Here is a 16,206-nt window from a genome sequence, read left to right as displayed (position 1 = left end):
GATGGCAGTTACAATTATGAATATGTATGACTCGTTGATAGCAGTCTGTTCATGAAGAAATCGTTAAAAGAGTATTAATAGCCGAAATTGATTTAAGATTAGATTAAAAATATTATTTTATAAATTCATCAAATCGCTCAGGTGTTTATTTATTTTCTGATTTTTGTTCTTTCTTTAATTATACGATTTAAAAATAGAAAAATTTATAATATATTCTTTCTTAAATAAGGCATTGTTTATATATATTTTATTGCAGTTACGAGAAAACCGTAATGATTATAGAGAAAGATCCTTGACTTTAAAATTACAGGTTCTATCTTGCGTGGCGAGATTTAGTACGTTAAACGTACAATAGGTGGTGTTGAGATTTAGGGAAAAATCGTTTCGACAAAATTGTACTTCCTTCTTTTTAGGGAATTTAGAATGTAAAGCATCAATATCCGTTCCCCCCCATTTTCGAATTTATATTTACTAGTTAAAATTAAAGAATTGTTTCGATGAAAAGTTTACAGATGAAAAAATAATTGTATTATAAGGAATTAATCCAGGTTTAGGGATATTTTTAAGGAAATATTGTAACAGTAAAATGCCCAGCATTATAATTTTATAAGGAAAATTGAAAAATATTTTACTATTATATTTATATATTTATGAGTAACATTATCATATGTCATATAGATATATAAGGAAAACGAAAATTAAAAAAAAATAACATAGTATATAGGCTATACAGTCTTTTCATATTTAGTAAACCAATGACGATTCTTAAAATTATTAATACAGAATTTTTCCTGAAAAAATAATTAAAATTTTAAAAATTATTTTAATAAAAAAAAATAATAATAATAATTTTCGAATTTGTCTCATTTATATGTTAATTAATGTATATGTGTTAAAATATATTAATTCCAGATATTTTGACCGGACGAAAGGGAAAAATCTGGAAATTGTACTGATAATTCCCTAACTATATATCTTTTTTTTAAAAACTTTGCAAGTAAATTAAAAGGTAAAATAGTCTACAAATAATTTCTCTGCACGAACGATAATAGTTTTGAAATGATATAATTATCCTCATTCCGAACGATTATCATCAAGTGAGTGGTCATTGGGTTCATTATCTTCCGGTACAGCCTAATCTTTGGGCATTGCGTAACTGTCTGCAAGCAGTCGTAAACAAGGCTGACTGCTTTTCCTTTTTTTAGTCCGTAAAATGATACAAGGATCAAAGATTATTTTCACAGACAAAATATACGAAAGAAAAACTAAAAGCACAAACATATTTTAATTTATCATCATGTTTTCTTTTTCTTTTTTTATTATTTAAATCTATTTGTGAAGACAAATTATTTAAATTACAATATACAAAAAATTCTTCTGTTTCTTGATAATTTATCCTGCATAAAATCCTGAAAAGAGACCATTTATTTTATGTATATAACACTATGAGAAAATGTACTTTACATAATATACAATACATTTAACATGACTCATAAACCTGTTTTAAGTACTTAGTATAACTACAGTATGTAGGACATGCAATCCTTCTATGCATGCAAACTAATAAACAATGTTAAGAGGAAAATATTTGAACATAATTTGAAAATAGGTTCAATTGCTGTTATAAGTGTTTTTTTTTAATAGATATAATTGCACACATATTCATATGTGTAATTCAAATATAATGAACTTAGCATTCTATTCTCTTATACTATAAATAACATAACATGTAATTAATCTAGGTGTCAAGTCTAACAATTTTTAAGCTTAACATTAAATAGATAATCGAGTAATGGCTATTGACTAATGTAAACTAATATAATCTAATTAAATATGGCTGTTATTAATTTAAATAATTTTTCGTGTCATTCTTTATGTATATCTACTATAGAAATTAGATTACTATAAATATTACTGTACATTTAGTAATTTAATACTAGTAATGGTATATTTAAAGATTTTTATACTTTATTTTTTTATTATATAGATGTTTAATCTGTAATTTGATTCACTTCTAATATTTTTAGTTGAAGAAATCATTGGATGAGATTGAAATGATTAATTAGTACTATACTTGTTTGTTGATTCAAAATAGCTTATTTTTCCTGAGTAAAAATTACATTTACTTTCAAATTTTGAATTGAGATTCCACTGTTCTTTTATATTATAATTTATCACCTGAATAGTTAAATAGGTGGTTAACATTTTATAAATTAATATATTCTTTCTAAACTTCATAAGTTTATATGTAAGAATATATCAAGTATTTACATTGGAATCTATTTTTTTTTATTTTTCCTTAAATATTTGAATGTTATGTATAAAATGTATTAGTAATTGAATTATATGTATTGATGATAATCATTTAAATCACAATATAACTGACAAAAACACTTTTTATAAATATAATATTATTTTAGTATTATTATTACCTAATAACAACACCTCTTAAAATTTCCATCCTTAAAAAGAATTATCAGTTGATGGAGCTAACTCTTCCATTTACAAAACAACATATCCTGAAATGTAAAAAAAAAGAAAACTGTAAGAATTCGATTATAACTGTATTTACATATTTTCACTTATGATATATTACAAAAAATTAAAATATATTAATAGTCAGTTCTTTAAATATATATATTTGCTTAATATAGATAAGAATTTATAAAAGAAAAAGCAAACTTTTTAATGAACAAAATTCAAATATTTTTAAATTTGACATAATAATTTATTAAGAATAAAAATTGCATTTAGAGATTTAACTATTGAATGTAAAATCAGTATTTATAAAAAGAAAAGTGCATGGTCAAGACCTATGTTAAATGTACAGATTAAATTTAATGCAATTTTCAAGTTAAGAGGCAGTTTTTGATGAGAAGCATCGTGTTTACTTTATTAGAATTTATGTCAAATATAACCGATAACATTCAGTCTACAAGATAAATTGTATAACTACAACTTCATAATCTCTATCCTTTGAAAGTTAATATATAATCAAACTAAGAAAATAGGACAGTTATTTCTTATTTTAGAATTAAACAATAAAATATCTTTTGTAGAAAATTTTATTTGTCCTATTTTGCTTATAAAAGTTTTTCCAAGCTAAATTAATTTTATAGCTATTAAATTTATACAAGTATTACTGTTTCGAAGAGAAACATCCTTCACAATCAAAACAAAATTCAATAATTTGGTATCAAGCCAAATTTTTGCATTATATTCTAATTACACTATTTAATATAATTTTAATAAGATTTATATTTAATGATTAAAATGAATTTTGTCAAAAACTGTTTTTAAGTACTAAAAACTTTATTAACATTTTGAGGCACAGTTGCATCTATTTTCAGGAATGGTGTTTTAGTTGTTAATAATATAAGAAACAGTAAAAATAGACTCACATATCACAGTAAGCTTAACTTCTTTCGTGCGATAATGACCAGTAATTGTGCTGATTGCATCACATCTGAACATGGAATTGTTGTCACTTGAGATTACAGTAAATGTATAAACATTAGTAGTCTCTTTAGGATTGGCAGTAAAGGTATCGTCAACCTGAACATCATTACGATACCATAAAAGATTGGCTGGTGGATTACCTCCACGACAGATGCATGCCAATGTCAACGTATCACCTTCTTGTATAACATCACCATCATGGTAACCTTCAATTTCTGGCATTCCTGGTGGATCTAAAATATTGGAGTTGTTTTCACATTAATATAATAATTAATTATTTCTAAATACAACATTAGTTTTAGTTTAAGAACAATAACTAAAAAATTCATTATATTTTTTTTATCATGCAAAATTATTGAGATATTTTTAGAATGTTGAATAATAGGAATAAGAAACAATTTACAAAAAAATATAGCTAATGATAAAGAAATGAAAACTTACACAAAACATTTATAGTCAGGTCTGATCTGATAGGAGATGACAGAGCAGGATGGCTAGCTTCACAAGTATAAACAGCTCCATGATCATTTAAAATGGCATACAATTGTAAAGCACTAATTGTTGTATAAAGTTTATCATCTACTATCTTTTGTTCATTTGGAATAAGATCTATAATGAAAAATCTTTAGCATAATTGAAATGAAAATAATTATTGTTATGGTTAGCACTAGAAATTTTTATTTGCTCTTTAGAAAATAATTTTTTTTGACATGTTAAAATAAAAAAATAATAATTTATTTTCTTTGAAAATTATTTTAGAGTTTTGAAAAATTACAACACACAAATATCTAAACAGATAATTTGCTTATTATTATTTAACTGAATACCTAATTCTTTGAATAAGTCTTAAAAAGACTTAAGAGTTATAAGTTTGAGATTTATGTACTGTAATGGTAGATTATTTTGCATTCATCTACAATGTATTCAAATTGGATATTTTAGAAATTATTATACATATATATATATATTCTAAAATATATAAATAATTTATTTTAGGAATAACAATGATAATTAATGGAGATTTATTGTGGGTCTAGAACCACAAGCAGCTAACTTTAAATTCTGAAGTTTTTCAATAATTATTATTATATTCAACTTGTTCTATTTGAGACCAAAAACATATTTAGAATTCAAAATAGTTACATAAAAATCACAAATTTTTGGTGGGCAATCAAATATTGCCACAATTTTTAAATCTCATTTTCTGAAAATTGTGGTTTCATAATTAGCTATGTATGATGGCCCATGATATATATATAATTAATTAATAAATACTAGTATTTTCAGATCGTTACTAATTTAAAAAAAATTCCAACTTTACATTAGAATTCATTTTGATATCAAGTTATAAGCCACTGCTGACCATCAGAATTAAATTATAAGTTCAAATTACATGTTATTTAATAAAACAATTTAAATTAGGCTTTGTAACTTTAATAAAGCATAATGAGCATAATTACTAAAAAAGATGTTTTTATACATCATTAGATTAAATGAATTTTAGTAACTTATGCTCATATTTAATTATAATAAATAATTTTCTTTTATTATACACTAAATAAATTGTAGAATTGCAAATATGGATTATATAGATGTCTGTTCTGCATTAAAAAATAGTTCCTGCAGAGAAGATATGTCAGTAATGAAATCAGCTATAGATTGATTGCAAATTTGAAAATTTATCTGTATGATCATATAATGTCCTGGGTAAAAATTTATGTATAATAAAAACAAACTTAGAAATTCAGCTAAATAATACCTATATAATTTGAAAACTATACAGTTCAGAACTGCTATATGTACAGTATCAAAAGAATTTATTTATAACAATGTTTATCAATCTATCTTGCAATAAGTTATATTATAATGATATAAGCTTTATATATGTTATCATTTTAAAACAGATGATGTACTGTACATACAAACATTATCAGATTGATGGGTCATCATTCACACAGAATGTTAAATTAAAAATTATAAAATAACAGCTGTTCTACATACTTGTAGGTCTCTTGATATTGAATATCAAGATAATTAAAATAATGTCAAAATTTGATTATATAGAAATTTATTAACATATTTGTAATCTGTTTTAAAATTAACATATTTGTAATCTCCTTAAGTCCATAAGGATCAGCTCATAAATAAAATATTTACCTTCTCTGATTGGTATATCATTTCTATACCATTTCAACTGTGAAGCTGGTTTACTATTGTTAGCAAAACAAGCAATAGAATATCTTTCTGCTTCAACCACTCTCACCTCTTTTCTTTTATCACGATGATATAAAAGCAATTGTTGAGGAGGTACTACATTAAAATAAAAATAATAATATAGTTATTATTTTAAAGAAATATAAAATTAGTTTGTATTAAAATGAACATTTATGAATTTAAAAGAGAAGCATTGCATTTGCAGTATTACCAGAATATACGGGAATATTTGTATTAAAATTTTGTGATACTTTTTAGTAAAAATAATGATAGATTTTCTTGATATATTTTAGGTATTGTATTCTTAAAAGTTTATGAAAATATATTATTTAAAAATGACCACAATCATGATGACGTCAAAAGTCTTTCTGCAAAGCTGTTTCATCATTGAATTCTTGAACTTCCTTCCTCTTCTGTTATCAAGGAATTGAAAGATGAAGTCATCATGATTAAGTAAATCAGAATGATGACATTCATTTTTCTTCCATATAAAAAATGTGCATCATCAATCTATTGAAACTACTTACTCAAAACAGTCAGTCGAGCTTGGGCCCTTATAGGGTGGTTGAAAGGAGCAGGACCAACCTGAAAATACTCTGTTTAAAAATTTAACCTAACTTCTTAGAAAATGTTACTTTTTCTTTTTAAAAGAATCCAATTTACTTGGCATTGATACTCTCCTTCATCTTCTAGACGTGTCTCTCTTATCCTTAAATTATAAACACCTCTCCTCTCATCTACAATCATGCTGTATCTGGGATAACCTGGAATATCGGGATCAAATCCTGAAAAATGTAAAGATTTTTATAAATAGACATTGCCTACAGGATTCACAGATAATTTCATTTCAAGTTGATCACCTAAAACAAATCCATTTTTGCTCCACTGCACAGCCCCCATTAAATTTCCAATGTGACACTGAAGATCTACAGTTTGTCCTTGAATCACTTCTGTTTTTCTAGGCCTGACTCTAAAATATTGTTGTTGACCACTGACTGTGATAAATAAATAACATGTTTTTCTCAAAAGTTTAATATATGCTAATTCATTAGTGTCAAATGAACTTGAAAAATTTAATAAGAAATCAATTTTTATTCCTTAAATGTAAAAAATATATTTCTTTTTTCTGACAGACAGTTCTATTTAAAGCTTTGTTTGCAAAAAAGACTTTATGGTTAAAATTGAATATTATAAATATATTCACAGTGAAGCCACCTTTACAGGCAACTATAGAACAACTGTCTCCCTCCACGTAAAAAAATTTGTGAAAGTCCAGAAATGATAAAAATCGAAATGCATCTTCATCCTTTATCAACAATTTAGTCACTACTTACCTGTCAGAATCAAATTAAATAAGAGTAAGATTTGTTTTTGATGATAGAAGACAGTAAACATTAATATGAACATTATTACAGATGCTGATTTATGTACAATGGACGGAGTTGCTGGATCACGGAACTTCTACCATCATGTCTTCCAACATGGATCAATAAATAATTCCGTATAGAAGACTGACAGTTCAGTGCATTGCGTATTTTCACGCATTTAAAAAAATATATAATTTTTTTTAAAACCTGATTCACTTCGTATAATACTGTACAGATTTACAAATTTACAGTATTATGTGTTGCTAGAATTTTATCGATTGTTTAGAATAGTTGTTAATATCGATAGTTTATCGGTTATCGGTTTACTTTTTAGCGTTTTTTTTTTGACGTCATGAATGATGTCTGTTTATCTTCAGAATGACGAATTTTATACGTCATTATAGGTTTAGATTTCCTGTTGATTTAAATATTTTCCACTTGCTATCATTAGTTTAGTTTTAAGCAATCTTATCACAAATATTAAATGAAATATCTCTCACGAAACAATGCCATTTTCTGAATGATGTTTAAAAATTTTAATTAAAGCAATTTGTTAAAAATTAGACACATCATTACCATTATATATCGGTATTTTATAGCGTACAATATCAAAGTATTCAAGAATAAAAACTGATTATACACGAGCAATCTACTGCATACTTACTACATTATGTTTAGTTATTAGTTACTTTTAGTTTTAGGACAATATTCTAACAATTGAGGAAAATGATAATGGATCATGTAACGAAATGTTACTACTATTAGACTTGTAACTACAAAACTTATTCTGGATTCAAAGTAATTTGCAATAGTAATATATGAAAATTTGATTTTTAAAGAAAATATTAGCATTGAATGTGTTTAAATTGATAAGCACAACAATATATGCAAGACTGATTGCTTGAATGCTAGCTATAGATGTGATATACAATTGAAAAGCAAGCTTATCTGCATTAAAAACATATAAAATTGATTATAAATATCTTGAGGAGATAGGATCCTTTCATGTAAATGGTAGGGTTTGGTTCAAGAGAGGAAGTGAAATAAAAGAGACTTAGTTTTAAAATAGATTCTATATATATCCGCTTCTTAGAAAGGTCAGAGCGAATAATTTTAATGCAAGTATCTTCTTTATCCGCAACGCAAACATGCTTTCTTCAATTTTAAATGTTATTTTGATTTTATCGGGAATATTTATTTCTGTCTTTTGTTGTAAACTCTAAACACATTTAGAATATAAAGATTCTCATACATCGTTTAATGAGAATTTAGTTTTACATTTTGCTCTATAGCAAAACGAAAAATTTAATTAATGATGAAGTTTTATGACTAAACAATGTTTGAGAAAACTTCTCGTCAAAACCTAAAAAAACGAACTTGTGATTGATGAAATACTGACAAATTTGAGACTTGTAAGAGTTAAATTGCAGAATATATTAAAGAATAAGCACATTAAACTATTTAAAACAAATTCCTAAAAAATTTCAGTGTATTAAATTTACAGATTAAATATTTTATTCAAATAAAACTTTTATGGCAACAAAAATGTATTTTTTAAGAGTTATAAACAACTGCTGTATGAACATTTTGATGCTAATAAAACTTGAGAAAATACACTTTAATTAAAAAAAACATTTTTGTTATTTTTAAAACAAAACTTTAAAAAAATCCAGTCTTAAAATTTATAATAAAAGTTCAATGATGAAAAATGATAAATGATTGTAATATCAATCAATAACATACTCCAAGCTGATATTTTTCTGCCAGAATAATTTTAAAATCAATTAATATGTGAAAAATATTGATATAAAAAAATTTCAATCTTAGTTGAGTAAAGTTTTAGACATTTTATCGTTTTAAATGAACTTTTTTGTTACATTTAAAAAGAAATACTAAAAATATTTTAAACATTTCTTTAAAATTTTCAACTTTATTTAGTCTAAAATACAAACTGTAATCTGATATTTCTGTTATTTACTTTAAAAAAATTTTTTTTCTTTATTACATTAATGTTTTAAAAAATAGGCCTATATAGGCTACTGTACTAACTTGTATCAACATGGCTTTAACGCAAACTCTAAAAACTATTAGATTATAAATTTAAATATAATCTCTAATAATTTCTGTTTTATAAAGTAATTATACGTTGGAATATTAATATATGTATAATAATGTAATAATAAGCAAACATATATATATATATATATATATATATTTAAATTAGCGTCAACAAAGTAAAAATCGTTACGTTATTATTTTATGAGAAATTTGATATTCAAACGATTTGTTATTGCACAATTTTAATGTATTTTCTGTAATTCTTAATTTGATATAACAGTTAACATTATTTGGTATTTATTCTTGTGTTCTTTTCACGGCTAAAGTATAGCTGATTCAGAACATTTCGAGTCTTTTTATTTCAAACAACAGAAAATTAAATAAACAAACAAATTTATTTATTTTCTGTAATTCTAGAAGTGTTTCTTGATTATTATTTCACATTTCAATCTGAATAATAAAAATTTCTTCATGCTTCCTTAATCAGAAGTATTTTATCACGTATTTATTTTTTAAATATTGAATGTATTTTAAGTACACAAAATGTTATCTGTTGATTGCATTAAATAATCATTACCTGCTTTAGCATAAGAAAAATAATAAGATTAATATGAGTGTAATTAGTTTTCATTATTATTTACAGTAGATTAAATTATTATTGTTATTTAAACATATCCAAAACGCTATTCAAATAAAGGAATCAAGAAACGATTCCTTTACAGTCGGAAATGACTAACAATTATTACTTATCATGCATAAGAATGAATAGATTGAGGGTACACTTGCCCTATGTTATCACTACACTAAGTTGGTGAAATTATTGAGTTCATCTTTTCTTATAATCATTAGTTATGAAATCGACTAAAAGCGTGATTCGAATAACATTAATATGCTGAAACCTCAAAATGAGAACACTCCCGACCAACTCGGTACTCAGAGTTGAGCATGAAGTCCTGAAAAAATTTTCTAATGGGAGTTAGAAAACTTCACTTTCGTAGGCCCTATGACTTATGAATTATATTAAGCTATTTTGTTTTAAAACGCGGTTTGGTACGTTAACAAATTGCCTAGCTGTAGAGAATATGAAAAATAACGTGACTTACAGAAAGCGAAGGTCATCCATACTTTTTAATTACTGTTGAACCCGTATTTGTCCTTAGAGTTAATTTTTTTAAAAGCAATTCAGTATTGTGCATCAAGTAAGCAAACTGTTTCGATGCATTTAGACTATCAGAAACAATAGAGAACACAAAAACGATTCGAAAGCAAAGCTAGCTGCTAATGAAGATCGGAAATGCAAACCGAGAAACGACGCTAAAAATGTAATATGGGAAGTGGAAACACTACTCAATTGTAATTGATTCGGTCACTTCTGAATTATAAATTTAACACCTCGCTGTTATCAACAGAGAAAAACTCTCATTTTTACATAGGGTATCGCCAGAATGAAGAAAAAAATCCCATTACTGGGAATGTAGACAAAACAAGGAATTTACAGAAATGTATTTGGGGAATATCCTGCGTGCTTATGATAACATCAGTATTTTCTATCTGAGAAGCAGTCATGATAGTTTATTAATTAAAAAAAAAAAAAAAATTAGTAATACTATAAGACTTTCCCGGACACGGATCCACAGATAATTATCTACGATAATTTACTATAATATTTTCACAACAGACAAAAATTGGATGAGATTAGATTGAGACGAATTCCGGAAAGGAATTCAAATTAGCAAAAATATTTGTTATTAATCTGTAGTTTTATTTTTATTAAAGAATTTTAAGACTACTGATCATAGATGAATAAGAAACAATTATAAATATTATTGGCTTGTTAATAATACGATTGATACGAACTAATATTCTAATTGACTGATGTATTCTAATGGAAGTTAGGAATTTGCTTTGCATTTATGTAGTGCTCAGTCAGATTTTAACAATGAACGAGCAGTTATTTATTGTGACATCGTCACAATGCCGGGTTGTAATTTTTAATCATATTTTTAATTAATTTATTTTTTAAAATATATTCTCTTCACCTCAAATTAATAGTGACTTGCCCCTGTACATCATACTTTTCCTTTAACTGTAGAGTCATGCTTGTTATCTATCTAACACCTTTCAGGGGAATTTTTTAAATTGAAACAACATAACTTCCAGTTTACATTAGAAATTCTTATATAGTTAATCGGGGCCTCCTGCCCCCAAGGTTTCAATATCTGGTCTCGTCTTTCATTTATCTAATTCCGTTCTCGAGATTAAAGAAGGACGGACGGGACAACAGTAGGTCTACAATTTTTTTTTTTCAAATTGTAGCCCAATGAGTTAAAATAGGAAAAAATATAGTAAAATATAAATGGTGTTCTTAAACAGATTATTTTTACAGTAAGCATAGACGAAAGCTGGAGACAATTACATCAATTTTTTGGGTTCTTTTTTAAGATAGACAAAGCGTTGCGTGGTTCAGGGTGTAAGTATACATCTCAATCACTTTTACGATTATAATTTATGCAATTTTTTAACTTAATCCCAGGGGAGGACAGTACTCCGTTTGCTTTCCTCTGCGTGCGCCCACGACAATAAGTAATTCATTTTTACAGTTAATGTAACGTATGCTGATAGAGCTGTCTTTGCGTTTTACTATATAATTTTGTATATTTATGTGATAGACTAAGCAAAACTAGAATTTAAAAAAAACATTTATGAGAAAAAATTTATTTTTATTGATTTTTCAATATGTATATTTTTTACAATTTAGCTTATAATAAGGATAGGTTTTCTCCTAGAATATTTATTGAAAATTTTAATGTTCATATAAATAAAACTCATACAATAACATACCTTTTAAATTGTTTACTTCCAATTCTGCCTCAATTTGTCTAATTTATAAATTTATATTGAAACTATTCCATAATATGAATGTATTTTTATATTATTATTATTATGCTTATAACGAAGAATAGAACTTATCCGTGAACATGCTTTATATTTTATTCATTCACACAGATTTCGACTGTTGTATATAGCTATCCTCTTAGATTTTTTTACTTATCAGAAATGTTAGCTAATATAGAGTAGGCCTACTGTAATTAAGATTTTGAATGTGTTATCAAAGTTATCATGTACTGATATGTCTATTATTCTTCATTTTATCGATTTTATATTTCAAATATTTGAAGTAATTTGTATTTCGTTTTCATTCATGATATAAAATGTAACTATACGGTATAGGTTTATTCTACTTGCAATTAGTTCGTTACAGTAAAACATTATAATAAACAAACACACGCTGAAAATAATAAAATACTATAAGTAATAGAAATAATGCCTTATGCAGCATATAATCAGTGTTTTTGTTTGTATATCTGCTACAAAATTTTAAATGTTACATAATTGAACTAAAGGATTTGACAAATATAAAATAGTCTAGTCTCTATACTTTAAATACTCTATACTAATAGTTATTATAATTTACAAAGTATTAAAAATCGTAATGAAAAGTAAACATGATATTTAATGAAATAGCGTGAATTTTGGCGTTACTTCTTTTGGAAAAATTGATCGTTTTATTCTAGAGTTATTCCTAAAGAGAATTTGAATCGTACATTTCATGGCTGAATTAAAGATGCAGAGGATATGCATCATTATAAAATTTAATGTTCATTCTTTAATAGGTCAGTCTACTACCATTAATAAATAATCTCTTTCCTTTTTTCAATGTTAACATTCAAATCATGATTTCATTTATACATATACTTCTTTGAAAAAGCACAAACTCTCAAACACCACATTTTTATTCAATATTTCCGAAAGTGAAAATTACATTTCGAATCAGATTAAAGCTATAAAACATTTAAATGTTACGTTTGTTAATAATCTGTCATTAATTTAATGGGACTATTATTATGAACTTAATACTAATTTATCAACTTTAACAACGATTTAAATCGCTTTCATTATTTTATGTTAGGAGTTTTATCATTAGTATATACAGTTTTAGTTGTAAGGGGTTGTTCATAAAATGTTGTCCATACAGGAAGGGAAGGGAGGGGTTAATAGAGAATTTTATATTCAAAAACTATATTAATAAGTAATTTCGATAAAGCCAAATTGATATTTAGTGGAGAAAATATCTGTTAAAAAAACACACACACAAATGAAAATAAAAGGAAATAAGAAATATAAGAAAAAATAATTCTCGAAAGTCGACCACAATCTGATGAAATCCTCTTCTGTATTCAGTAACGGTCGGTTGATTCGGAATAAAGACAAGTAAGGGAATAACAGTCGTTGGACCACTAATTATAGAAATAGAGGATAGTAGTTTCGCACTATGCAATCAAAACGTTATCTCGACGATCTTAGTCAATTTCATAGAAAAAAACATCCATCAGAATGCATTGTATATAAATCTAACATTTGAGAAAAGTATACAGGTTCATGTTAACAGCTGAAAAGTTCTATTACGTAGAAATAATTTGCAAGTTTTATATATTTATATACAGTATATAGCCCATATTTTTTATATATCTGACTGCATTTTTATTTTTATCCGACTATACTACTATATTCTAGTGTTTGCAATAATAACTTATCGACTGTATACATAGTGTAAATTTATTCTGAAGTAAGTTTTCAAAAAATAACATATTTGGATTACTAAGGGCTTAAAATTTGTCAATTAAGTTACATACTAACGTGATATATAATACGAAACCTTTATTACCCTTTATTTTAATTTATAGGTTGAAAACCTTACGGATATTCAATCCTTAAGTTAAATTTTAGATATAATGCCGTAACGTTTAATTATTTGTTCTATAAAAACATTTGTAAACTTTCTTAACACATATCTTTTATTTTATCTCGCAGAATAAAGTTTCAATGATTAGTTTTATTAAAATAAAAATATCGAGGCGTGATTATAAAATGTAATCACTAATCAGTATATTTATACTTACCAAACTTGTTCTCATACTATTATTAAAGTTACGGCTATGTTAAATTACATTCGCTACTTCCTGATTTATTTGATTATTAGGAAATACAAGTAATGCAACTAATCTACTACAGAATATATTCAGGAAAGCGTACAAGGATAAAGATACTGTTTGTTTTGTATTCACCGCTTGCAATTTGCATTTTTAAATACCTAAAAAATTCCACTTTACGTTACACTCTCGAGAGAAATTCAAATCTAACGAGACTAAAAAATGAAAAAATAAATAAAAAGAAGCATGTATATTCATAAATAAGTACATTCTAACTGTTAAAGTACGAGTTAAAAATTTAAAGTGGAGCGTCAATAAACTCAGGAATTTAAATATTAAATGGAAAGAATGTAATGACAAATACATTAAGATATTTACTACATTAATTCTTTCGTTACACTCATCTGATGCCTCTCCAAATTTATCTATGAATTTATTTCAGCTTTTAGTATCCATTATAATTGTTAAGCTAACATTTCTCTGTTTATATTTAATTTAATAAAATATTTTGTTTACTACCTCTGCTATAAATATATCAAATATTTTTCCGGAGTAGATTATATAAAGAAATATCAAAAGCTGTAAGAATATAAATTCTTTAATACTTTAGCTTTTATTTTTCCTTTCATAGTAAATACACTCGAAATATATTTAAACAAAATAGAATAATTTATCTGTAGATCTATTTACAATGAAATAAATCATTAGAGTTTGTATTGGCCAAATACCTCATGCGTGACATCCCTACAAATAAAAGGAGAGTTAAATATTTTGTTTGATAATAGTAACTGTTTCAATATTTTATAATGGCCTAAATATAAAAGCTTCGAGTATTTTATCAGAATATTTTCTACGAAACATTTACTTTAATTACAGAAACTCCTTATTAGAATTGCATCATTTTTTTTTCTTTCACTTTATGTAAATATTAAAGTATCAAAATAACAATAAACTTTCTTAGTATATACTAAAGTAGATTAACTAAGAAAGTATTTGTATGAAGTCTTTAAACAGTATGAACTACCCACAAGAAATAGTTAAGGACTAGAAAAATACTTTTAATAGAATAAAGTGACTATTTTCTATAATTCAGCAATCTAAAATCATAAATTAAATAACTTTATCTATATTTTAAACGTGTCATAACGAAGCCTATTGTTTCGTTAATATTTTTGTATCTAAATATTCTGCTGTTTTAACTAAATTATAAAATATTCCGCTCTCAAAGTTTTCGTGGAAAGTTGAAATCAATACATAGCTAAATTGTTTTCTGTTACGCTTCGTACTAAGCACAATACAGCTAACGGAAATCTATATACAATGACACGAAAAAGGGTTTACCTGCGTGACTATTTTCGTCACGTAAGCAGAGAATTTAATCCGAGCTTATTACATTTATATATTAATATTAACAAAATTTTTTATATAAAAAATCAATAACTATAGACTTATTATTTACTAAATCTCATAAAAATTTCTATGAGTGATTATGAAAAATTTGTATGAATGATACAAATTTTTATGCAATCAATAGCAGTCGAAACATTTTCATCGAATTTCCAAAACATGCTTACGAAGGTTTAGTCAATATTTATTTGTACATATTCTGATTTATGCATTTTTATTCAATGAAATTTGATCAATTAATAGGGTTTGTAAGCTCTTGTAAAAAAAAGGGGTTCTCACCAATCGCAATTTTTAAATATTGCACGTGTAAATTTTAAAAATATCCAAGCAGCACGAGTCCTCCACGTTGCGAGGGGGTTCTTCGGAGCCTAGTAACATCGCCGTGTAAAATTATACTATGTAGACGTATTCCTCAATGACGAGGATGGAGGAAACGTCATATTTATCAAACAGCAACGTTAAAAAAAAAAAAAACACACGTAAAATTTTCCATTGGGAAACTTTCGTAATTCATATACAAAAAATAAAAATAACTTATTAAAATATTTAAAATTAAATATTTATCATTCGATTAATTAGCACGCATTAAACATTTTTAATATAGATTTAATGCACGAAGATGAAAATGCTTACAAATTTAATCGTTAATTAAAATGAGTTTTTTCATTTGATGACCTTGGTTTAAAATGTATCGAAAGACCTTGACTCTA

General features: G+C 25.6%; 1 protein-coding gene across 3 annotated transcripts; it reads right to left on the bottom strand.

Moving 5' to 3' along the window:
• Nucleotides 1-1,280: 1,280 nt before the first annotated feature.
• On the bottom strand, nt 1,281-14,234 carry LOC136972376 (nephrin-like). Of its 3 annotated transcripts, none has more exons than XM_067266945.1 (9): nt 14,060-14,234; nt 6,534-6,668; nt 6,337-6,458; nt 6,201-6,258; nt 5,617-5,769; nt 3,901-4,068; nt 3,402-3,692; nt 2,433-2,519; nt 1,281-1,409 (listed from the first exon to the last, which is right to left on the bottom strand). In XM_067266945.1, coding segments are annotated over exons 2-8 (834 nt in total). In that variant the 5' UTR covers nt 6,574-6,668; nt 14,060-14,234; the 3' UTR covers nt 1,281-1,409; nt 2,433-2,517. The 3 variants fall into 3 exon arrangements, with proteins under 3 accessions (XP_067123046.1, XP_067123045.1, XP_067123044.1); XM_067266944.1 differs by lacking the exon at nt 14,060-14,234 and adding an exon at nt 7,708-8,333; XM_067266943.1 differs by lacking the exon at nt 14,060-14,234 and adding an exon at nt 7,008-7,595.
• Between the last annotated feature and the right edge of the window lie 1,972 nt (nt 14,235-16,206).

The sequence above is a fragment of the Centruroides vittatus genome, unplaced genomic scaffold (assembly GCF_030686945.1).
Source record: "Centruroides vittatus isolate TY-2023 unplaced genomic scaffold, ASM3068694v2 contig_290, whole genome shotgun sequence".
In the NCBI taxonomy this organism is placed as follows: Eukaryota; Metazoa; Arthropoda; class Arachnida; order Scorpiones; family Buthidae; genus Centruroides; species Centruroides vittatus.
This window is presented reverse-complemented; position numbering and strand designations above follow the sequence as displayed.